At 49.3% G+C, this 25,480-nt stretch overlaps 1 protein-coding gene across 8 annotated transcripts in view; it reads right to left on the reverse strand.

Annotated features, from left to right (window-relative positions):
• The window catches only part of sv (paired box protein shaven), a 243,189-nt gene that overhangs the window by 110,107 nt on the left and 107,602 nt on the right, over positions 1-25,480 (reverse strand). For 7 of the 8 annotated variants that reach the window (XM_070539673.1, XM_070539697.1, XM_070539684.1 and 4 more), the window contains one exon: positions 11,108-11,173. The exons of the other annotated variant lie outside the window; for it this stretch is intronic. In XM_070539673.1, the coding sequence (XP_070395774.1) occupies positions 11,108-11,173 (66 nt within the window). The remainder of the gene's footprint in view (positions 1-11,107; positions 11,174-25,480) is intronic. 8 annotated transcript variants of the gene reach the window in all.

Consider the following 25,480-nt stretch of genomic DNA (forward strand, 5'->3'; position numbering starts at 1 on the left):
AAGTTCAACGTAGAAGTGGAATCTAAAGGCTAACTGCGTTCTCGGATGCCCTTATGCAACGCGAAGGGCCAAATTTCAAGGTGTTTAGGAAGCAAACTGGTCGCCTCATCGGTGCACCTTGCTTCGCAAAAGAGGTCTGTTGTCGGCTCTCTTCTTCGTCGAGCGAAAAACGCGAGTACAACAGTGGAAGACTGCATCGCGGACAATGCACTTAATTGTGCAGCGGGAATTGACGGCTTGTGCATACCCTGAGTATTTCATTGACTAAGTAGGGTGCCAGCTGGCTCGCGCAGATACTAGCCCCCCCCCCCCCCCCCCCCCCGAAAAGACAAAATCTGGCTTCGAATCTATACGTTGCAGGCATAAGCGAGCCCCTTGCAGGCGTTCTGCCGTCATATGACGTGAAGGCTGCTGCACGTTCCCTCCCGGAAGCTCAGACACGAGCTCGTACACGTGAAAAACCCTTTGGAAAATGACAAGTTCCCAAGGTTTGTGTACGTCATTCCATGCGCGGACTGTATGGCTATGCCGGAGAAACCGGCAACTTCAAAGCAAGACTTAAACAGCACAGGAATAACTTCCAGAAACGACACGCTGCGTCGAATGCCCTGGCCGAACACTGCGCAACTACGTCACATACAATTAACTGGGAAAAATCTCGCGTGATTTCCAAGGAACGAAATCATTCTACGCGTCTTTATCTTGAGTCTTTAATCATTCAAACCACGGCGTACACTCTTAATCGCAAGGAAGGCAATCTGCCGTCTATGTATGCCAAGTATCATAATCATGTCTTGAGCCACACACAAAATGGGCGCAAGCTCTTCCGCTTGTTTATGGCGAACAAGTGGGGGAGCCTAAACGTAAATATATTTTTGAACCATTTTGGTCGGTGTCCAGATCTTTTCCGTTTGAGTAATCTCTAATAGTATTAGGAGGTTGGGTTGCGTTCCAATTAAGAACTATAATTTCGACAAATGTTTCCACTGCGTCGTTCGCTCCACTTTCTGTACTCTGATGCAAACGAAATTGATAAATAAACTACAACGCACGCAAGCAGGTGATCAGACGCTGATTAATCTTCCGTTGTGTTTCTTTATTTTATCTTTCTTTCTTTATTGTTGCTTTGTTTTCTTTATCGATTCTATCTCGTTAACAGGTTGAAGTCGCGGTCCCTCGTCGCTCGCTCGCGTGCGTGCGTCGTGGTTTGGTTGACTGTGAGTCTCCCGTCGCTTTTGTGCCGGCCTCGCTCGTAATTCGTGTTTTCGAGGCCGAGCGGCTTACTCTGGCGCAATCACTTTTCCCTCACGATGAGCGAGCAGTCCTCAAAAGGGAAAGTCCCCAAAGGAACATCGATCACGGGCTGCTCGCTCTGTGACGCGGCGTCGACAGGCAGCGCTGAGGGCGAACAACAGCCTGCCGCGAGGGGATACCACGGCACAAGCGGAGCGCGGTTCGCGCCCTGGGGAGGACGAAACACTATAGGCCACAATTAAGCCAAAATGCTCTCGACGCGGCGGCCATGCGCAGGTCTCGGCGCGTGTACGTATACGCGCAGATCACCACAGAGGCTGCCTCATGATCCATGTGCGTACACACACGAGCGGCGCGCCCTGGCGGTGAACTTCGGCCCGGTGCAGGCTGCCTCCCTCCCCGGGCGCGCACTCCCGCGGCTCTATCCTACAGGCGGCGACAACCTTAATGGCCATCTGTGCCTCATTTCGGGGAGGGCGAGAAGAAGCCTTTGTTGGCTTTTTGCTTCTGCGGCGGGCCCCCAGGCCGGACGAACAGCATCTCTATCCCTTATATGGAGTGCCTTGTAGTGCCAGCGCGGGCACGGTCGAAAAAGCGAGTCGGGATACGGGGATGCAACCTCCTCACACCCTCTCCTCCGCGCGTGTACGTATTGACGAGCGTTCCCGGTGGACGAGCGCCGTTCTTCTGCGCACGCACGCACGCACACACGCAGTGGAAGCATAAACTCCGCCCCATTGTTGGCCGCCGCCGACGCGCTTGTCTCCCTCCCTTGTCGATTGTCGTTTGGTGCGGCGACGGTCGCCGCTTGTCGCGCGGGCAGGACGACAGCACGGTTTCATTCGTTTTCCCCCCGCCCCCTCATACCGCGTCTCGTGCGTGCGTAAGCGTGGACGACACCTCGGCCCCGAGGCCATAATGCAATCACAATGCCATTGCGCCCCGTGTACAGAACAATGGGCAGCGGCGTCTGCGGCTCAATCGCGGCACTCCTACTCGTGGCTCGAAAAGACCAAGTGAGAGGTGGGGTGGAGTAGCGAAATGATGGGGGAGTCTACTTGGACGAGTTCGGCGCTGCCTCGATGCGGAGCCAGATCGTCGCGTGGAGCCCGAAGGAAGCGCGGAGTCAAACAGTTCGCGACCGTGGGCGCAGCCGGAGACGGGATGTCGATTCCACTTCTCGGCAAATTCGCGATACCCGGAGAAAATTGGTCAATTTATGGACCTGAACGCCTCGGATGCCGCTGGCGTCGCGCGGCGGCGAACACCTTGTCAGTGACGCCGTTCACATCAAGAATTGTCGCTGTCTTATTTGAACCATATCCTTCGTACTACTCGAGCAGATTTCTTTTTTTTTTTTTCGTTGTCGCCTTGTCGCGATTCTCTCTGTTTACCCTGGCACCAACTTATTTATCTTTTTTGGTTAGTGAGACGCGAGGCGTTCCTCACATTTTCTTCATTCGATTTCTTGTTTCTTCCTTTTCACCGCAGTTAGACAGCTTCACGTGTACGCTTCCAAACCAGGACAGCCCTGGAGCGAGAAACGTCGGGCGTCTTGTTATCACTGTATTTTCTTCTCTTTCCCGCAGGAAGCAATGGCGGGCTATATATTGCGAGCGGTGAGAGTATATAGGGCTGAGGGTCATCGCTTACGGAGCGAGTGGAAGACGGCGACGGCAGGCTTTCGCACCGGGCATGTTCCATCTATTGTTGTGCGTGAGGCCTTTGTCTCGTTACCTCGGCCTCGGTTCGGGAGCTTTCTTAATTCCCTGGGCTCCACTCCCATCAATGCTGATGTCTCTGTTGCCTGATCGGCCGGCGCCGTCTTCTGGGAGCAGTTCTCCTCTCTCTCCCACTCCTCCCTTTATTCTGCGTGTGCCGCGACTATGGCGTTTGTTTTTTCCTTCTGCTAACGCTGCTGCCGCACTGTCGCTTTGCGCAGCCCCATCCGCCAGCACTTTCGTGCTTGCTGGAGGAACCCCGTGTTGTGCTCCTTTTCCTTCTCGCTGGGGAGACTAGTCCCACTTCCCGAAATGGGAAGCGCGACAACTTTTTGTGGCCGCTTGATGGAGTTCCGGACGCACTATGTACAGTAAAAGGCGCAGGGTATCCTTCCTTATCCCTTCGGTTTGCGTTTTTTCTGCGTGTGCGGGCCCTGACAGAACCGTGCTGAGGACATCTTTCTCTTGTGCGGTTATCACTCATGTCCTTCACCTCTTCGGTTTTTTTTTTCTTTTTTAATGGTTTCACTGAGCGAAAAGCCTCTCTAGGCGGCTTCAAACGGGGACGCAACTACGCGTGCTGTTTCCGTGTGAGAAAACCTCCAAAATTTTATTAGATCAATTACAAGAATATCCCCCCCCCCTCCCCCCCAAAAAAGAAAGAACCAGGTTGACAGTCAAGAATGCATTGCTTCGCAATGATAAATTTCGAAAGTTGTGGTTTGCATTCATTACTCTGTTGGCTGACGCACAACGATAGTAATATCTCACTAGCTGTCCACCTCCATGCTTGAACGCCTCGAGTAGTGAAATCAGTTGAGGATGAGATCAGGCGAGCGTCAAGGAAAACAAGCATATAGATGGCGCGCGAGCGTCGCGGAACGCCACTTCAAATGACATTTCGTAGTTTCACGCGGCGTCCCCCCTTTTCTCCTCGATTTCACAGAGCACCGACGGAATACTGGTCGGGTCCTTTCAAGAGTGCCGCCATGGATAGTAATGCGGGGGCCACCGCGCTGTGCTGAACGAAAGCTCTGGAATCGGAGGTGGATGAAGGTTGGCATGACACCACATTTGCGCGCGTTTTCTCCACGCTGCGCGCAACTTTAAAAGACTTTTCGGCGCGACGTGGGGTTGGGAGCCGAGGAGGGCGGCTGCGCAGGGCTCAAGGAAGCGGCGGACGTCGGAGTCGGCCTCCACTGCAGGGCGAACCGCGCGCGCACACGTGTGAAACTGGCGGCTGTCACGACGCGCGGCTCTTCGGTGGGAGGCGAGAACGGAAGCCGGCGGCCTCGCGGTACCACGCAGAGCCCGCCACGGGAGCAAAATGCGGCTCCTTAGTCGGGGACATTTTTGTCGCCTCTGGTGCGCCGACGTTACAGGCAAGCAAGGCTGCGCGTGTGTATGTGCGTGCGTGTGTAAATATAGTTGTCCTAGGACGCCTCGTACTGGGTGATGTATGATTGCGAGAGCGGTTTTCATCTTGCCGCCGCCGCCACTCGGAAGCGTCACTTCCGCGCGCGGCTCGCGGACCGTGGCGGAAACGGGTCACGTTTGGCCTTACATAAGCACGCCCCGGCTAACGGAGAAGATTGCACGCGCGCGCGTGCGGATGCGGACAGAAGCCGTGGGAGGCGGTGCACGGCCGGCTTCGCACGTGCGCTTGCATTCTGTTCAGTGGCCTGCGGCTATAAGAACTTGAATGTACTGTCGTTGTCACGATTCGCCGTAACAGTCAAACAGGGGGGCGTTAAGTTTATATTAGGGGCGAGTTCAATTTGATTTCGAAGGCAGACCGAGCTTTCCCACGTTTTGCTTCAGAAGAAACCAACTAGAGGAAGCAAGTGGACTGCTTTTGCGGCCACCACCACGGCCACTGGATAAAAAAAAAAAAAAAAAAGGTGCGGCCTGCAGCGTGCATCGAAAACGCTGTCATCCGCCGCGGCGCTGCCAGTCGGGGACTGTTGCCTCGGATCGGCATAGAAAGTGCGTGAGGAACGTGCTTCGAACGCCGTCGCCCGTGGAAACCGAAGCGTCCCCGAGAGCTAGCGCCGTTCGGCCCAGCCAAGCGGCCGAGAATGCAACTACGGCTGATACATTCGCTCCCATTGCAGCCCGCCTGACGTGGCAGGCCGCACTTTTTTTTTTTATCCAGCGGCCGTGCCACCACATTATATGTCAGGTTTTAATAAGCTTTATTACATCCTGAGGGGGGAAAAGTGAACTCATCACAGAGATCATATCGTTTCCATGAACGTGGCCGAACCAAAACTGGGCGTCTGCGTACAATGTATAGCTCCGCGTCGTGCTTCGGCCCTTGTAAGCTGTATCCATGTTTGTCCTTTTTACAGGACTCAACATAGCGAGGCGCACGGAAGACTGTCTCCAAGTCAAACTGGGACGTATACCTTCAGTCACTCTCGGGACGCGATACTTTAACTTTTGCTTAATATGGCGTAAACAGTGTGGCGTCTCATTGGAGCGATGGTCATTCACTTCGCTGTGTTATCTCGGTACGTATATACCGACCGAGAATACGGTCCGCGTATCCGGCTTAAGCCGCGTATCGGCTGATTTCTTAAGACTGCGAAAAGCTTTCAGCGCTTTACGATCATATAGCGTGCATATTGTTGGTGTATAGGTGGCTAAACGTCCTGATTTTGCCCTGAGGACCGCAGCAGATGTTTTACATAGACCTTCATCAGTGACTGAGCACGAGCGACGATGACCGATACTGATTTGCGGTATGTAATGTTTCCGGAAAGTGGTTTCAGTCGCTGCAGCGGCCTACGCGAATGAGAGCACATAACACGAGAATACATGAAACAGGGGCACTCGCTCGTATATACATAACACTCGACCAAGCAACCTCGTACCTCTTTTCGCTTAACAAAGACTATATCAAAATATTAATCACTGAGCGGGTGCTTCATCAGCATAGTTATTTTCGAAAACGTTCATATAATACATGGGACGTTCATCGGGTGCAGATTGTCTGTCGTTCGTACATATTCTGTCGATTAAGCTTCAAGCGTAAGTGTCATACGGTAGCTCCGCCATTCGGGCCGTTTCTCCGAGCTCACTATACTTTATTCCATCCGTATAAGAACTAGCCACATCGCGCGCTATAAGCCCACACAGGAGCGAGCATTCATTCGGGTGGTGCTAAGCCAACCGTACGCGCATGTGCCGAGAGACGCGAGGAGCAGCGGTAACCCTGCAGTGAAAAACGGGGTCCCGTGTTGCGTTCGCGTCTGCACGCGCTCTTGTTCCATATTTCCCCAGGTGTACAGAGCGCGGGTGAGCAGCTTCGCTGAGGCCCGCTCACCGTGCTTCTTAAGATAGTCTTCGACGATTGCTCCGAGATGGCAAGCAGCGATGCCGTCCGGAACGTGTATCTCTGCTCCCGGTCGCATCCCGGCAACGACTCGAGACATCATCGCCGGGACCGCTCGACTTGTGTCGTAGCCCCCTTCTTCGCCCGCACTCCCTGACGGCGGGAGAGGACGTTAAAATGTCATTAAACAAGTGCTGCCCGACTACGTCGCGCTGATAATTCATCTCAACGATATTTAGGGCGGCGGGTCCCCCGCGGGAAGGCGCCGCGGCACGAGGCAGCGCGCTGATGATTTCGCTGAGAGGCGGGACAGCACGGTCGGAATCAAGGAGGGGGGGGGGGGGGGGGCTCCACAGCACGCGCCAAAGCGGCGGCGATTGCGCATTTATTTGCTCAAGGGCAAATGGGTGTAAACGAAAAGGAAGCGGCACCCGCTGTCGGCGTAGCTGCGCGCTCGCCCTATACAGCTCGCCCTAAAATTGATGAAGAGCTCGTGAGTACCGTCACAAAACATTATATACGCCGGAACTACAGCGTCCGTTGTTTCCTATTTTTAGGCAAAAGCAAATACTCTTAGATTATACTATAGCATACGACCGACACTGTCAGAGGCCCAGCTCACTTTTGCAGTTCACGTTTAAAAAAAAAGTATTACGGAAAGAAAGAAGGGATTAACTGTCTTTTGATCGTTCGGCGAATCCAACGCGTTCGGGTCGTCTATTGAGCGCAAGAGGTTGAATATGAGCTTTCTTAACCATTTTCTATGCGTGCCATTTCATAGACAACGCGCATATAGAGAAAGCGGGACACATGGGGATTCCCTTACCAACGTATTTATTTTGAGTCAAGGTTTTCAAATAATTAGCCAACTCTTCATACACTTCTCGTGGTTCCTGCGTCTTCCTGAGTGCCTGTTTTACTTTGGTGACTCATCAATAAATCACGTAAATTTATAGATTCGACTCCGCACGTGTCTCGTCTCAGACATTTCCTTGCCTTTTTCGAAGACCAGACGGCCACACTCGATGGCAGGCGAGCCCTCAAGACGTGTGAAGATGAAGTTTCTGCTCTTGCGTACCTCATGTCGTTCCATAACGCATGAGTTTAATAATAATAATAATAATAATAATAACGTGAACGTCAGAATGTAATGTCTATTTTAACTGAACTGGCTCTCTCCTGGTCGGGCTAATCCCCGAATACTTCGTAAGTCTGTACTCAGCCTGCGGTTTCTTAAGTACCGACATAATTATGTACATTTTGCTTTCGTTCTTTCTTCTTTTCCTTTTGCTGCTTTATGTCCTTGTCCTTGTCGCTGTTGCTGTTGTCATATAGCACATACAATTCATGCACGTCCTATACGCTTGCGTAACATCGTGGACGAGTCGTGTTAAGTATGTTCCTGATTGTTAAGAGAGTAATTTCAATGGTCAAGTTCGTCTGCCACAAGTAAGTGGAAATAACTGGTTCACGTTGATGCATACTGGTTTGCGAGCTCCAGGCTATCCAGCAACCTGGCTTTTATGTTTGGGAAATTAAATTTCTTCTTACCATTCTTTTAGCTTTCTTCTTTCTGATCAATCTTTCCCCTTTCACTTTCCCAAAGTGCAGGGTAGCCGACGGGCCACATTCAACATGGCTAACCTCCCTGCCTTTTCCTCTTCGTCTCTTTCTCTCTCATGCTGCATTTGACCATTTTTCGTCTTGATGTTGGCAGTCTCGTCGTTAGCAAATAATTAACTTTCTTCACTGAGTGACTGATTGATTGAACTGGGACGTGAGCTATAAAAAAAAAAGAGATTTAAGAGTATGAGTCGGTGACAAATTTTGTTATTCTCCGGCGCGTTATTAACAATGCGCATCAATTTACACGTTGCGTTTGCATCGCTGACGCGGCACAAATTTGCAGATGACATGACGGCTCAGAGGCAGCTACTGCGAGGATTTATGGTTTTTATATAAGAACACTAGGCCGCCCCTCACGCATCTCGAAACAGTCTGAAAATTCTTGGGACAAGTCTTTCTGGATATTTTTCTCTTTTCTCAAGCTGTTGTCTCTGCCGCTCTTACAGACTTGTCGAGAACGGTATCAAACGACGGTGAGATACGCTTCGAGAGAGAGTGAGAAAAAATGATAAATGAAAGGCAGGGAGGTTAATCAGGACTGAGCCCGATTGGCTACCCTACACTGGGGGGAAGTGAAAAGGGGAGGGAAAGATTCGAAGTTTCTAAGTTAGGTAAAGGAGTGAAGTGGTCGTGAAGGTTTCGCAAGCACACTTCTCAGGAGGGGCCACAGCCACTGCGAAGTAAAAGCAGAAAGGGTTCACGAGATTCCTATATTTATCTTTCTTTCCCTTTCTGTTTTTAATCGCGTAGGTGCTCGCGGCGAAGTGTCACGCGCAAAGGCCGACTCGAGAAGGAAACGTTCGCTGTGCCTTCTCGATGAATAGAGTTAAGCAATATAGGGATGGTCGTTCAGCTCTTCCTTGTGCGACATGACGCTGGGTAAGTGGTGTACGTATACGAACGCGTGTGCATTCTGTTTCGAGCGAGCGGAAATGAGCCTGCAGATAAGAAAACGCCTGTCGCAACAGATCACTCCGGGGCTTCTGTCTTTCCTCACTTGCTCACAGAGAGCTGCTCTGCCATTACCGAGCCGACCCTTACAGCTTGAGTGTACAAGCAACTTCCTTAGCTGGCTGTCTTAAGCCCGTTTCTGTTCAAAACTTCACTGCAGCGGCGGATAAAGTGACGCTGACGCAAGGGAATGTTCAAGATGTATATTATCAGCCCGTAATAAAACATGTACGAAAAATAAAGGAACGTATGAAGTGCTCTTGCACGTCATTGCGTTAAAGTTCCATCGGATTTTGCTCAGTACTCAGCAGCTAAGCAATACGTAGCACATATACTAGCCAGGCCTGAAGGCACGAATACGTGTCGGGTATCGCTCCTTCCTCCTTTTCTTCTTCTTTTTTTTTCGTTTCCGTTTTATTTCAGCTCGGCTTGCCCTTTTGTCGTTATATAAGGCATCTCGCTAGAATCGTGCCAGATAAATGTGAAACACAAATTTGTGAGAGATCTCATAGTATACCCTTCCATAAAGTTTGTAACATGAGCCTCTGGTACGACTCGTAACACTATGAGCGCGATAGTAATCTATACACATGCCTTGTAGCTGTAACTATGGGTGCCGGAAGCCGTCTTCTCTCCCTTAACAAGTTTCACAGGCGCGTCATGAGAGGCAGTTATGCGCCAAGTGCTTACGGGCACGGTTCAGATCGTTATGGTGGTGGTAAAAACTTTATTGACATTCTGCTCAGTTATGATCTGGCATGCCCGAGTCCTAGGATGGCCTCTCACGAGGACCGCCCCTTTCGGCCCAGGCAACGAGGGCTTTTTGTAGTTTTTGATCAGATCGTTATAGACACTTCTCGGAGTTACAGTATATGACCATTAATGATCAAAACGGCTAGCGTACATTACCCGCACTGTTATAGGGCTTTTTGGCGGAGATCGATAACAATAAATAAATAAATAAGTAAATAAACAAATAAATAAAAGGGGGGAAAGTTTCGCTATAGACTCCCTGATACTGCCGCAAAGGTTTCGAGCTATAAACCAAGGTGCATTGCTGCCGGCTCACGGGAATCGATTTAAAGACATTCACGTCGACCAGATTTACAATCGAAGTCAGCCAGGCGTGGAGGTTGGCAGCGCCTCTTGCTTTCTCCGCCGCCATCGGCTCTTCTGTGTCCAGCACATCGCCGTTTACACGCCGTAAAACGTAGATTGTTCCTCGCTTCCGCAGGCTGTAAATCAGCGTTAACGTTCACCGTGGGAACTGTCGTCGCACGCTTCCCGTTCGCTCGCGATCCGCATGCGCGCCTGCGCTCTGTACCTCGAAGCTCGCCGCGCTCCGTTTTATGCACACTCTGCAGCTATATGACCTGCTCGGCCCCGTGCGTGGCTGTGATTCGCGTTCATCGCCCGTCCATTTATAGATAACGAGATCAACTTCCTCTCATGGAGGAAGCCACGCGTTGGCGTTAATCTTTCAATGTTTGGACTATAGTGATAGTTAGTCTCGGTTTCGCATGGCAACCTGCAATGCCTATACGATATGCCAACGTTACATGTAGTGTTGGTCGCCACTTCGCGTATACAATTTCCGTGCAGCTTACCGCAGCCGTTTCGGTATCCAAACCTTCAGCAACACTTCCACACACTCGAAATCACTGGTTAGCTCCGCATGAGCCAGTGTTTGGTGGTCTTCAAATGTACTCTGTAATGTGGTGCTATACGCAGTTTTCTTTCTACATATTTCAGGCATGGTGCACAGATACAGTGGGAGCAGAAAGGAAGAAATAGCTTGAAATGAAACAAATAAAGTACACATGTGCATTGTATAAGATGTTCTGATACGACAGAGGCGCAGACAAACGGAAATAAATAGTTGCTTCCGCGTCACTTGCACATGGAAATCCGTCGGAAGGAAACGCAAGAACGTCAAGAGAACAAAGATGGAAAGCTCCATAGAAATGCCCTTCATCCACAGGAAGGCGAAGGATATTTGAGGTTTGTTTAGGCATAGAAGGTTGGAATTCAGTGGATAGAGAGACAGAGGTAAGTTTCAGCAGCATGTACGACTGAGCATAGGATGGAAGAGAGTAAGAGAGCGTTTCGACGCCTGTCCGCAGGTTAGTACAGCCAAAGCCCGCGTGCCCAACGCACCGTTCACGCATGCGCCGCGTTTGTTGGGATAATAAAACCCAGTGTTTCACTGGTATCTCACCAGTGTCATCGCCCTGCATGGAATCGGCGTGAACGTTGATGGAGTTTCGGGGATGGTCCATATAACCTGCGAACAAGCCTCCATTAGTACACCTGCCCGCGTGCCAAAAAATATAGCTAGAAATATATATGTATATATAAATGCAGCTAAGCACTATACACGCGAAAAACACAGGTTTATTGTAGTCACGCGTCCGGCAAATGCGCAATATATAGAAGGCAACACTGAAGTTTAGAATCTTGAACTAAAAGCTCGGAATACGTCACGAGCGTACGTTGTATGCGAAATACCCGTCTGTCATGTGCGGCTTGCTGAACGAAGACGTCGTCGGCCTCCTTCCGCTATTGAAAGAGAGAGCGGCGTCTGGGGCATCATTTTGTGGCATGACGTTTTCGACGCACTTTCTCACAGTATTCACCAAATTGCGGTGCAAGACGTTCTTGCGAGCAGCTCTGGCCAGTGTATGTGCCTTCGAAAGTCTGCTCGGTGAGTTCCAAAAGAAGTTCAATATTCTTCGCAAAAAGTAGCGAATTCGGTTTCTATAATACGTTAGTGTTCCTAAATAGCCATTATTATTGATTAATTAACGGTACTCACATCCGAACTATCCGTGTCACCGCATTCTCGCCCAGCTGTATCGATCGTATAGTGTTTGATATATTGCTCTGAATACCGCTAAAGATGAGATCAAATGAATGATTTTTTTTTCAGGAGACATAATATACATGCAGTTGGAGACATAAGTGAACGCAAGATATTTCAGTATTTTTTATAACTCAGAAGAGAACGTGTATGTCTGTTTTAATATTTATTGATAACATTGATCCCCGTATGTTACATTATAAAACAGTTATTTCTTGTTTTTTTCATGAAGCTGTTTTTGTTTGTGAAGTTAACAAAACTGTACAGGTCGCTTCTGAGAAAGCGGCGTGCCGACTGTAGCTGAAAGGCCCCAGTGGAGGCGTGATGCTCGTCGCGATTTTCTGCTGGCAAATATATATATAACAGCGCTGTTCCGGCTCCTTGAAGACAGCTCGGAGCTGTCATCCGGCTAACCATCCTCAACACGCACGTGCCTTTGAAGCCTATCGTCGCTTGGCGTTAAGGAGAGCTAAAGACAGCAACGCAGCCTACCAAAAAAGTTTCGCCTTAATTAATTATACCTCATATTTTCTTCCCCTGTAGATAGAGAACAATGGACAACACAGCACGATGCACAAAGCGGCGAAAATTATATTTTATGTGCTCGCTATTTTGTGAATTTCTTGCTCGAGGCATTTTCCTTTTGCAAGACGTACCCCAAGCGGCACGCAGGCGCCTCCGGGCACGTATATAGCGGCTTGTACATATTAATATCACATGGTTTTTCGGTTCCAATCTGCTTATTCTTTTCATTTCAACGTAATCTTTCTCTATTGATAGCTTTCATGTGACGTCGCGGACACACCTACTCACCATGCAATGCTGGTGCATCAGCATGCAGCTACGATCACGTCTGAGCAAGTCATCTATATATATGCATATGGATGACTGCATCTTTTTGTTTTTCTTTTTTGATGAAAATAAGTATCGGAGTCTGTCACCGTATGATGGCAACGGCGGCTCCTGTTATCTTGGTGAAAGTTGTAAATATTATATATGAAGCACAAGAAAATGTAGCGACGAAAGGGTGTAAGTTCTTCACGAAAAGTTGCAATTTTGCAGGCATCAGAGGTAGACCATGTAGGTATCACACAGACGGGCACGAATGAGACGCTATTGAGTATATACACGGTGAGTGCAGTCAATACCGATCACTTATGCTACCGTGTCCTCAAGGAAGCGTTGAAGGGCGCTCATTGCCTTGCGGTGCACTGCTTTTGATAGCCATTTTCCTTGCCCTTAACTAGTGCATTCGATCGCTATTTTCTTTACTCCTCTTTCTCATTTCCTCGGCCGCGAGACAGCCTAGATGTACGCCGACACGTGACACAGTTCCCAAGGCCACGGTCTATCCTCCGTTCATCCATTCCTTATGAGCAACAAAACCGCGACAACGGGATGCGGACGCCGCCAAATGTAAAACCCGGAACTTGAAGCTTCCTCCAGCGGAGAATCAATCAGCTTATCGTCTTCCAAACGTGCGCCTCACGGAATGCCTGTCTTTAGGTGAACACGTCGCAATCAATTTTTTTTTTTTCAAATCCCGCTGCACGCCAAAATCACGACGTCGTTCGCGTAGTGCGCGCGCGGGCGCGCCCTATGGTTGTTAACCCCGTTCTCCGAATGCGTGAGATCCCATGGCTAAAATGGCGGCGACAGACTCGCGGGAGGCTCCTTTGTTCACGCGGGTGATGCGAGGCGGAAAGCAAACGCTCTTGCTGCTGTGGAGTTTTCTTGCGTTACTTTTTTGCGTTTCGCATGGTGCGTACGCGAGCCTTGATGGACGAGCTGCGTGCGCGCAGTAATTAAACGGCGATCCTTCACTCTTTCACAAGGCCCGCGCAAATCTCGCTGCTGCGGTGAGAGGCGCTGCGACACATTTCGACACAACCGCGACACCTGTGGCGACCCCGCAACGACACCTCTGGTCCGGCAAGGGCGCCCGAGGATTGATCAGATTGCACCATCGATCGGATTAGACGCGAAAGACGTTATCGCGCCCCGGATGCAGATGCAAGCGCATACGTGAAGCACGGTGAATGGAGAATACGCCTCTTTTACTGCGTGTTATGTTCACTCTGCATGCACGAAGGGTGGAAACGTAAACTTTTTTGATGATTCGGATCACTCGACAGTGTTTATCGCGTTTCTTTACTAAACGGTCCAGGGCACATTTTTCACGACGCTCTTCACCTGCGCGAACCGCGTTTGTCAACGGCAAATGCCTCGGTTATTCCATCGTTCACTACAACGATTGACATGCTCATCTCCTGACATACTGTTCTTGCGTACAAATGGTTATGTGAATCCAGGTGTTTGCGTTGGAATTACTTCGTTCGTATACTTTGTTCTTCGACTCTCAAGAACTCTGTAAGAAAAATACACTCTTATTGTTTTACAAATCAAGTAATATTAAACAGCTGGTTTCTCACAAGAAACTAGCCTTTCTTGTTGAAAACAGGTAAGAAGTATTGAGTATCAGCAAAGCATAGCTCATCTTTGATTGTAAGCGCTCGAATAAGACAACATACAGAAAGAAAAAGGCAATATACCGTTGCCTGCTCCCCTCATTGTGTATCGTGCTCTGGATGCAGTGCTTCAGTCAAAAATAAACACCATGCGTCATCCAGCACAAATGTCGGCCCAGCCAAAGCGTAGCGTTTTCAGGAAAACTTTAGTGCTTAAGCATTATGCCACAGCTATGCCACATTACGCGAAAATCTGTCGGCGTAACCGAAAAATGATACCAAGAAATGGCTGACGGCTCAAAGAGTAAAAAAATCCGGCCGATCTCACGCCCTGTGGGAATCGATGTTATGCGAAACAGTGTGCGGGGAGCACCACGTTAACGAAATGGCCATGAGAGCACCAAGACGTATAGGCGGCTGTTTCATGACCTAAATGAAACGCATGTACATTCCTGACCGCCTATTATGTCCAAGTTTAAAAGGCAGGCCATTAGCTATAGGCTTACTCTGATTCAGTGACACACTGACCTTTCACAAAGATTATCGAGTAAGCTGGAATAATTGTGATTTCAAACGCGAAGAAAACCCTGATTGTTTTCAAGGTCGCACAATTTTGTTAAGCATCCCAGATTTAAACTTTCTTCTTTTTATGTAAGCACGTGTGAGTATCAGCTCTTCCTGAACAGTAGCATTTAGCATGATAGCACTCCCGTTATAGCAGACAATTTGTGAACTTGATGAAGCGAAATGTTTTTCGTTAAGCACCATTTTTCTACAGTGAAATTTGTTGCTCCCAATACAAGTCTGCAACATTCCCATTAACAAATCACGTACAAGTCGCTATGGGGACGGTCAAACGGAAAGAAGAAAAAAAAAGAAAGGCAGAGAAAGGTGGCAGTTCAAGTGCACCATTTTTATCACCAATGAATCGCATCATGACGCGCTCAGAATCAAAGCGGAGAGAGCTTTCCAAACATTGTCCTTATAGGTCCTTCCGATCTGAGCAGTTAAGGCATCGCGCCTTTACGTGCACGGGGACGTTACAGTCGACGCCGGTGGAACATCATTTGGATTGTAGGGCTGCGCCAACACTGGGCAACGCCCAGGATGCTGCGGAACAAAATTCGCAAAAGCGTTCAGTGAAGCCCTGTAACAGCCACCACAATTTCTATACAGAGTCGCTTCTTTCTCAATCGTCCCTGCATCTGGCTTAGCAGCCAAGACCCTTCTGCGAGACCTCAAGTCCGTGTACTGGGCATTGGTCGGATGCTGAGCTTATACACTGAAGCCTGAATAGTATATAGGGTTTGATAAGTGCCAGGGCTGCCCGGAGGAGACGGTGCGGGCGATGACGTTTAGGATGCGCTTCTTCGGTGCCGGGGAGCCCAGAGGAAAACAGGCGGGGCGAGAAGGCGCCTGCCACCAGCGACCGAGCAGGCGACAAATTGAGCCGCCAGCGCTGCCAGCGGAACATGCGTGATGAATCTGAACAGCCGTCGGCCGCCCTGGGCGTAGGCCCCGAAATTGAGCCCGATAAAGAACCGCCCCGCGTGCTCTCCAGCAGCCTTCGAGAGGGGCGCCCGCGGCAGCACCTTTTGGCGTCTCTCGTGGTCGCGCACGCTGCGTATATTTAGGCAGTGGCTGCGCCCGGTTGCCTCGCTGCCGCGCGGCGTCCATCTTTACGTGCCCGAGCACCGGCCGCGCGCGCTCCGGCGGCGGCCGCTTGATTTATGACCATCGCGCGACGCTGTTTTTGATTCCCGCGCAGCTGGCCGCTGCTTGTGCAAGCCGCGTCAGCGCGCGCGCGCCGTCTCAAGCGCACTTCTGTTCTTGCGCACGTCGCGGGCGAGGGTTTGAAGGCATCGCTATAGCGCGCTTCGCACCCCGCCTGGTCTCTTTTGCCGCAATCCTCGGTTCCTCGCTTTTTCTGTCCCGTTTCCCCGCGACGCCGGGAATGCTCGTCTCCGCGTCGAGACGGAGCAGGCGGCTGGGTGGGCCGCCGCAGGTTTCGGCACTGCGCGCTGGGACCTCGTGCTTTTTGGTCATTCAATGCCTCCGGTCACCCGATAGTTCCCGTTCCGTGCAAGCGCGGAAATATCAGCCATCGCAGAGCACATGTTTGTGCAACGGTATGGAAGGCAGACATCACGTTGTCCAGCGGCCGATTTGTAGCAATCAAACGCGTCCACGAAGCTCTTAAGTAAGTTTTATTTCGTCCTTTTGCCAACTCGGCATTCGTAACATATAAGTGCATATGATTCATCATAATTTGAAAGGTTACGTCACGGAAGTTTGCTGGCTGGAAGTCTGCTCAGAGGCTTTGCACAGTGCGCAAAGATGCAGGGCACATTGATGCATGGCGACTTTCCACACCCTCGTGCATATAGAAGTGCCGTTGTCACTGATATTTCAGAGCATATGGATGGAAAGGGAGGTGTCGGGTGACTCAGAGGAGCTCAATATATTTGACCACCTTCACAAGCAAGAGAAAGAGGGCTACAGGAAGTTCTGGTTGAAAAAAGATACACCATCCACGTGTCCGTGCTATATTAATGATAACAGAACCAACAGCCTGGCGTTTTATAGAATTTACATACCCGTTGGCGAAAGTTTGGAATAATTACGTGGTGTAATCTGCGTTAAACGTATTTATCATCGATTTCGCATTCTGGAACAGCACGTGCGAATTTTCGTTTGCTGATGTGGTGCAAGAAAAAAAAATTCGCACTTGCGCTCTTCCCGTTAACTGCGCTTTGTAGGAAGGAGGAATCTCACCATGTAAAATTGTATCCAGTGCACCCCGAAACAGAGTTTGATCCGTGCTTGGCCATAGCAACTGCCGATTTTTATGAGCCTATAAATTCGGCGCACAACACTCACAGTCCTTCACCACGTCGACTGTTCCGGACATGTTCTCTGTAATCCAGAGGCAAATGTATACATGGTCATGATTGTGGACATATATGTCTCTAATCTGTACACGTCGACTGAACATCATGGAGCAGCAGCTTGCATGAATTCTTCTTGTGGCAGATTTGAATTTTGGAAGTGCACACGGTGGTGTCCTCCTGCTGTCGTTATTGATCCTGAAGAACAGATGGCAGCGTAGGCTGGTTTCATGGCTCGTCGAAAAAGGCAGAACATGCGATTTTGTGCATATATATACAAGCCTGGGTCCCTCTCGCTGGACAGCACTGTCACATTTGAGAACACAGGTCGAGATATTTCCTCGTGCGAAAACATAGCTGGATGTCAGGGGCTTTCATATTGAAGATGTGTATCAATATCAATATTTGTAGGCAGTAACGTCTACAGCAATGGCGGCTCACTTGGGACGAGTCTTGAGGCAGTGCCGAATTCCTCGATCACCTTGGCCTCTTCACCTTGGCGGAACAACGGCACAGGACGTTTGCTCCATCAACGAAGGAATTCTCTGTAGCCGACGTTTCTTCCATACAAGCGCGCGTGTCGCGTCTATTACCAGGAGAGCCTGCCGTACACCGATGGCTTCGGTCCAGGACACCATGCTTTGCGAGGAGTCCCGATGCTCCGCCGGGTGCAACGCGTCTAGGCGTCGTCTTTTCCACCGCAGTGCAGCGTCGCGAGTCTCCAAAGTGCCTGTTCCCTCGAGCTGTGCCGGACTGACGCGGTGTGCTCGCTGGTCGGCGGTCGACTGCCGCGCGAGCGCCAGCCCGCGCGCCGGAGCCAGGGGCCATCATGGGCGGCCGCGCGTTCGGAGTCAGGCTCTGGAAGACTACCTTCGCGTGGCCTCGTCGGCTCACTGCACCGCTGGCTGTCTCTAGCACCTTGGGCCGCGGGTCACGCACCGTCACGTTGGCAGCGGGGCGCCGCCGATCGCGCGGGGCTCGACACGCACCTTGGACGCCAATCGAAGGCCCGCCAGCGGCGCCCGCTTGCTCTCTTCACGCGCCGCCGGCTGGCCGCCGCCGCGGGTGCGCGACTGCGGAACGACGAGGCCCCGGGATTTCCGATAGACGGACCAGGTTCTGCGCGTTCCGCAAGATGAACCCTGGCGCTGGCACCGCTGCAGCGCACACGTCCGCGCGGCCCGGTCGTTGCGATACGCCGGGAGACCCCGCGGCGCGAAGGAGAGCCCTGCCTGTGCAGTCCCCCAGGGCAAAGAAGGCACGTCTGCAGAATGGCTCGAGAAAAAGCCCGCAGGGGCCAACTGCTGTGTGTTCCTTCGCTAGCGTGTGGAGCCACGAACCTCACTGACTGGATAGTAAACAAGTGTTTTCTGATTAATCTTTCTTTTTTCATTGGTTCCTATATTCCGGCTTTCTATTTATTTTTCTCTATTAAATAAATAATTGTGGACATGAAGCCCTGTGTAACAAAAGGGGAGGCTAGCATTTCGACGCAGAGGAAGGAAGGCCCGGGAAGCGCCTGAGCATAGAGTTCCCATTTCTAAACTTTTTCTTTTTCTCCTTTCACAGCGCCCACACTGTTACTACGCGAATCAATAAGCTGTAATTCGCACTCATGCGTAAAAATGCATTTGAAGTGACATATATGCGTGCTCAGAAGTACCGCCGATCCAACAGTCATATAGAGTGTTTGACTAGTGGGCCTGCGTATGCTGCAGGAACAGCATCGAGATAGCTCTTGGATCAGGGTGGGTAGGCAGTGAAACACACCAGCGAATGTTTTCAGATCTCGTGCTGTTGTTTCCTGCGGACGTCTTCATATATATATATATATATATATATATATATATATATATATATATATATATATATATATATATATATATATATATATATATATATATATATATATATATATATATTCTCCTGTATGTCCTGCCTTTTTCGATTATTGGAGAAGACCAGAGAAGACCATGCGTGCAGGGTTACACATTCTTACGCGGCATCATGGATCCTAAAACGGTTGGAGCCACGCCGGCGCAAATATCGACGTTCGCGGTTCAAGAGAGTGCACGTCATTCAGCAGCTAAATAATGAGTTGCGTATAGCTCTTGTGCCCGCGCGTAAGGAGCAATTTAGCCACGAGGCCTTTTTTTTTTTTGTAGCCTGTGTGAAGGGGACACATCGCTGCCGCTGCATCTTAGTGTTGGGGAGCGAGACTCTATCTTCTATGAATAATTTAGTAATCGTGCGCGCGCGAGCGAGGGCGAGCCTGCCTTTGAGCACGGTGTAAACTATACTCGCGGATCCGTGCCAAGTGAGCCGTCGCGGTCGCAACGGGCCTCGGAGTCAGAGCCCGTTTTCGTGCCTGTGCCTGACAGGTAGAACCCCTCCTGGCTATTCTCTTGCAAATGAGCCCTTCCCGGCCCGACAATGAATGAGGTTCGTCCACCGTTTCTCCCCCCTGACTTCAGTGCGGACCAAAAGGCCAGGGGAATCCCTTTGGGGACAATGGGAGCCGAGATTGCGCGTCAGCGTTTTCATGGAGCTACCGATGTGCCGTATTTCACGTGACTGAGGTTTTGCTTTTCGGAAACGGCAGCCGTGAACATATACACTGCAACCTTAGAAAAGCTGGCACGTACGCGCACGCAATATACGCTCTTTCTTAGTGTGTTGATTTGTGCGCGGCACACCTGTTTCTGCATTTACCGTCGGGGTGCCATGACGCGTCCCCTCGAAACCCCTGATATGCCGCACGCGCTCGTTTAGGCAAGCATATCGGCTGCCTGCCTCCTCGCTTTACACCCCCACGCCCCCTCCTTGCCACCCCAGTTACAATCTTTCTTTTGTTGGGTTTGCAAAAGTCTCTCTTTCTGGGTCTTCGTCCGCGCGCTGTTTGCGACCTATAATCACTTCTGCAGTATCATATATATATATATCATGGGTGCCATTTTTCTTTGGACGCCAATGAGTGCATGCTCCACGTGTTTCCCAATTTGAAGGTCCTGACTGGCGATGCAGAGTACCACCCTATCATACACCGCCGTAAGAAAGTAAGAAAAATAAAGCCAAACGAGTGTGCACTTTATATTGACATCGAATAATTAAGCCTTTGTAGACCGCAGAAGGAAGAAAGTGGCCGCTTGAAATGGCTATTCCGAGGGTCATTTTGGCAGTAAAGTCAACAAAGCTTCGTCGTCTGCGGTTTTGCTCGACTGCCCACGCTCTTGCTTAGTTAAACAGAGAGTGCCCTGCAGCTTCTTTCTGCGTATGTTTTGTGCGCGTTAATATAGCAAGGATTTATGAGGAAAACAGTGGTCCCGGTAAGCCTATCTATACAGGATCGTTAGTGCCCGCAGGCTATGCACGAGCTAGCGAAAAGTACACTTTGTAAGCCTAATAATATAGTATTAAATTTTGCGCTGGAGGCATTGTCTTGTTGCCCCTTTCAAGCCATCGAAAGGTCTGCAGTGGCACGGCACTCGTTTAAATACAGGTGATGAGCCCAGAAACATGACCTAAAGTTATATTTATCTTGAAAGTATACTCCTCCAAATTTCCTCCTTTTTCTTCTGCTATATTCTTCGTCTTGGGCGTCGTCCTCTCCCAGTCTTGGTTTCGATCCTGCAGGTCTCATATAAGGAACACCAATGTGCATGCAATGTAAGCGCAGTTTCGGGGAGGTCTCCGCAGCGCCTCCACGCGGATCCTGACTCGGTGGGGGAAGGGCGCTCTGTCGACGAGGGGCTTATAAATCAGAGGACACGATGTCGCCCGGCGCGGGTAATGTCGGCCGATTATCATGGAAATGCGCTCAATCAACGGACCGACCCGCGGCTGGTGTCCTGCTCTCCCTCCTTCCCTTCGCGATATAAGCGAATGGGGCGGGCGGCGCTCCCTCGAGGCGCAGCCACCGCCTCCACCACCGCATGCGCTTTTCCCGCGGACGCCTCCACCGCGCGCTGGCGGCAGCAGTCTACCGACATTAGCCTCCGAAGTACGCCCCATAACACCGCGTACGTGCTAATAAAAACTCGTCTGTGTTTGTGTGTGTGCTGGCGTATGGGGACAAGGCGAGAAGGGAAAGAGTGAGACACGTTGCCTTATACTGTCGCGCTCTATCGTCTGTTTTTCTGGCGCTAATTGTGTCTTGCCAACGTTAACAGACATCAACGTCCAGCGCAAGTGGCGACGACATGAAGCATTCGAGGTTTAATTTTCAGACCGTCGATGAAGCGATCGAGTTTGAGGCGTGCTTGCGTTACAAACTACATGTCCGCAGCCACAGCGCGTACTTCGGCTACAGACACGCTCCCACTTCTTTTTGAAGTCTGATACTAACGCGTATTCTGCGAGTTACCACATGATGTCGTGACCGCCATTTCACTTAGGCCAAATGTTTGCTTATATAATTTGTAAATGCACCCGAATCTGAACGAGTCACGTCAGAGCACTTTCGAGCCTTTACGCCTCAAACGAGAGCTCCCAATGGTTAGTGGCACCTCAACACGTCTGTCTCTAAAGTCGCATGAAGCGCAAGATAATGTCAATTTAGAGAGAACGAAGGAGACAGAACAATGATTAGCATATTTGAGCGATTTCGCCGGCTCTGAATTAATTTACAAGATTCCATACAAAATGGAATACGCTCGTCTGTCTGGGATCCCCACAATTAATTCTTAATCCCGTCTATTGAATCACTTCAGAGCCTTTGCGAACGCTTAAGTCTTTCTAATTGTTCGCTCCAGTCCACGTATCAATGAAAAGATAATGCTAGACCTCCCTGACCTTTCTGCATGCAAGACCTTTCTGCATGCAAGACTGCATGCTGACTTCAGAAAGGCATTCGACTGTGTTCAGCACGATGTTCTAATAAGAAAGCTTCCACTTTACGGATTCCGTGGCGTGTCGCTGACCTTAATTGAGAGCTATTTAACGTCAAGAGAGCAATTTACTGTCATAAATGCTGCAGCCTCACACGTAAAAACAATAAAATATGGTGTGCCTCAGGGATCTATTCTCGGACCTGTACTCTTTATTTTATACCTGAATGATATTGTGAATATACCAGGCAGCGAAAACCTAGTGTTGTACGCTGATGACACTAATGTCTTTTTCTCAGGTATTGACCCCTACGCGCTCGAAAGAAAGGCAAACTATTGGTTGACCGGCTTGAGTACATGGTTAAAACTAAACAAGATGCAATTAAATGCTAGTAAGACCAAATACATTCTCTTCAGAGCAAAAGGTGTAAAAGCTCCTGACAACATAAACTTAAACTTTGAAAACACTCAGCTGAAACAGTGCTCGCAAATTCGTTTTCTAGGTGTTCTGTTTCAAGAAAATCTCTCTTGGAATTCGCATGTTGATCAGCTTCGAAGTGATCTTTGTCGGGCGGTTGGCATTTTAAACAAATTGAGATATCTCCCGGCGTCCATAAAGCGGCAAATATACTATTCATTAATACATTCCCGTTTAAGCTACTGTTCCCTTGTATGGTTAACGACGACACAAACAAATCGAGATTCCCTCTTTGCAACTCAAAAGCGGGCGTTACGAGCTATTGGGAAAATACAGTTATTGCGCAGCTGCTGGCCCTTGTTTAAGTCTTATGGAATACTAGAAATAAGTAAACTGCACACATACAAATTATGTCTGGAAATATTACGCCAGTACAAACTAGACAAAATAACCTTCGAAACCACCTATCACACTAAACTTAGCACATACGAACTTAGGAAACAATGTATGGAAACACCTCGTGTACGCACTAATTACGGTTTTCAGAGGTTAGGATGGCAAATTCCTGACTTAATTAATCAATACCCTATTATTCTGGATACTGTACGCAGCGCTCCCTCTATACGTAAATACAAAATGTTAATTAAAGCAATGCTCATAAATGAACCTTAAAGGTGAAAACTGAACGTATACCTATCACTAGTGTGTTTTGTAAATACTGCTATGGTCGAATTGTGCCTTGAAGTATGCTGTTTCGTTTTTCCGCCGAAAGCCTGTGTTTTTTGTAAGGATGTCTTATGCATTGTGTAAAAAATATTGAATGTGTGTTCTATTATGTAATGCTCTTTCTTGATTTCTGTAGCCTGTGGTGCCGCCTGTCATCCGGGTGGCGTGGCCTCGTCAGGCAAAGTATGCCTTTTGCCACGTCACCCTGGACAACCTTTTCGTTGTCTTAAATAAATTCTGAATGAATGAATGAATGAATGAAAGACGCCGCCTATCCGGACTGTGCATATTTCACACAAAATTTATTACGCTAATGAAAACCTAGAAGGATCACTGTTTCTTCGTCCATCAGTACGTATCATCGCGCGTTCACATCACTGCAAAGTCGGTGTGCCAAACTTGAAAACTAAACGTTACTACGAATCATGTGTCCCACAGACCAGCGTCAACTGGAATCGCGTGCCTGCCTATCTCCGATCGTCTCCATCCCAATGCGTGCATCCTTTAAGCCTGCATTAGAAGAACTCTTATACGAAATGTACACACCGGTTCATACACTTTGTTTTTTCACACTCCCACTTATTTTTGTAACGCTTCGAGCCCTGAGAGTACGTGAATAAATGAATAAGGCTAATAAATTGCGACAGCTTGGTACTGCCGGTCAACTCTCCCCAACACCCCCGACAATGTGCAAACTCTCCTGTAGTCCTGCATGTGCGAATTCTCCCAACTGTACACAATGACAAGACGACGTTATAACGACTATATCGCAGCAACGACGGCGCGGTGACGCTGGCATGATCACAACGTCTCGTTGACGCACATACATCTGAGATGAACGCTGAGCTTGGGGTGCTGCTTTTCAGCGCTACAAACTGCTGCTGGATCGCGCACCAGATATGCGGTTGTTGTTGCCATCTAAACACGTGCACAGGCTCCACAGTCCTCCAAGTCTAAGTCCTTGTGCTATATACAAACCCCGACAAACTGTCAAGAACGGAAGGCGCGTGATACCTTATATATAGTGCATGCAGAGCCTGCTCCCCGACGGCACATTGCCGCAGGGACATGAGTTCGATCCCCTGCTGTGGTGGTGTGGGTCAAGTTTTGTATTCCTTCGCCGTAATCTGAAGTTAAAGATCAAGATATAGGGATGACGACGACGGTACGATAACAACGATACCGTAACGGAAAGGACGGACGGACGCAGGAAAACCACTTCCTATCTCCTATATGCCACTGTATAAAAGTGTTGACATCATATGTGCACTTGTCTACACATATACTGCTGTATAGACGACGTCTCATATCTTCGACCCATCATACCATCGCCACGCTGTATTGCATCAATTCCCATCACTTGTTACGTCTTCCAGCATGCGCGTGTATGCATGTGTCTAAATGTGTACTTCGTGTACTGAATACTTCGCTACCCGCCATGGTTGCTCAGCGGCTATGGTGTTAGGCTGCTGAGCACAAGGTCGCGGGACCGAATCCCGGCCACGGCGGCCGCATTTCGATGGGGGCGAAATGCGAAAACACCCGTATACTTAGATTTAGGTGCACGTTAAAGAACCCCAGGTGGTCGAAATTTCCGGAGTCCTCCACTACGGCGTGCCTCATAATCAGAAAGTGGTTTTTGCACGTAAAACCCCATGATTTAATTTTTAATACTTTGCCATCACTTGCTGGTTTTTTTAAATAAAGTCGCTCTGTTAAGTGGTCGCTTCGTCACTGTTCCTCGACCAATCAGTCAATTTATTCAGCAACGCCACATAAAATTAACAAACCGGTTCTGGAATAGAACCCGCGAGCTCCGCGTTCGCCTTATCTCAAAAGTGTATCTGCCACAGAAAGGCTGCTCGGCCCACGCGTATATGCGTCTACAGTTTCGCTGAATTTTCTCACTGTGCTTTGAAAAATAATACACAAAGTTTTCACATTGGAGGCACGCTGTTTTGAATGAAATCAAAGAGAAGCTAATTCTTTATAGTTCATTGAATTGAATTTTGGGGTTTTACGTGCCACACCATGCCATAACGTGCCGGAGTCATACCATGTAAGAACTATTGGACCCTATATGAAAATCTCAATATTTAGCCTAGAAAAGGATCATTTGCGAAGAAAGTACAAACGCGTGAATTAGAACTGTGCCTCATATTCTAATCGTGGTTTGATTATGAGGCGTCTTTCTGATTCATGCGTTCATACTTTCTTCGCAAATGATTCTTTACTGGACAAAATTTTGAGATTTTCATATAGAGTCCAATAGTTCTAACATGGTATGAACCTGGCTAAATAACTGCCACAGGAATCAGTACTGCTGCATGTGTTATATACCGGCTATATAGGCGTGAATAATACAGTTACTCCTGCAGCAGTAATGCTGTTTGTCTTCTATGGTA

Source organism: Dermacentor albipictus, chromosome 1 (genome assembly GCF_038994185.2).
Source record: "Dermacentor albipictus isolate Rhodes 1998 colony chromosome 1, USDA_Dalb.pri_finalv2, whole genome shotgun sequence".
Taxonomy (NCBI): Eukaryota; Metazoa; Arthropoda; class Arachnida; order Ixodida; family Ixodidae; genus Dermacentor; species Dermacentor albipictus.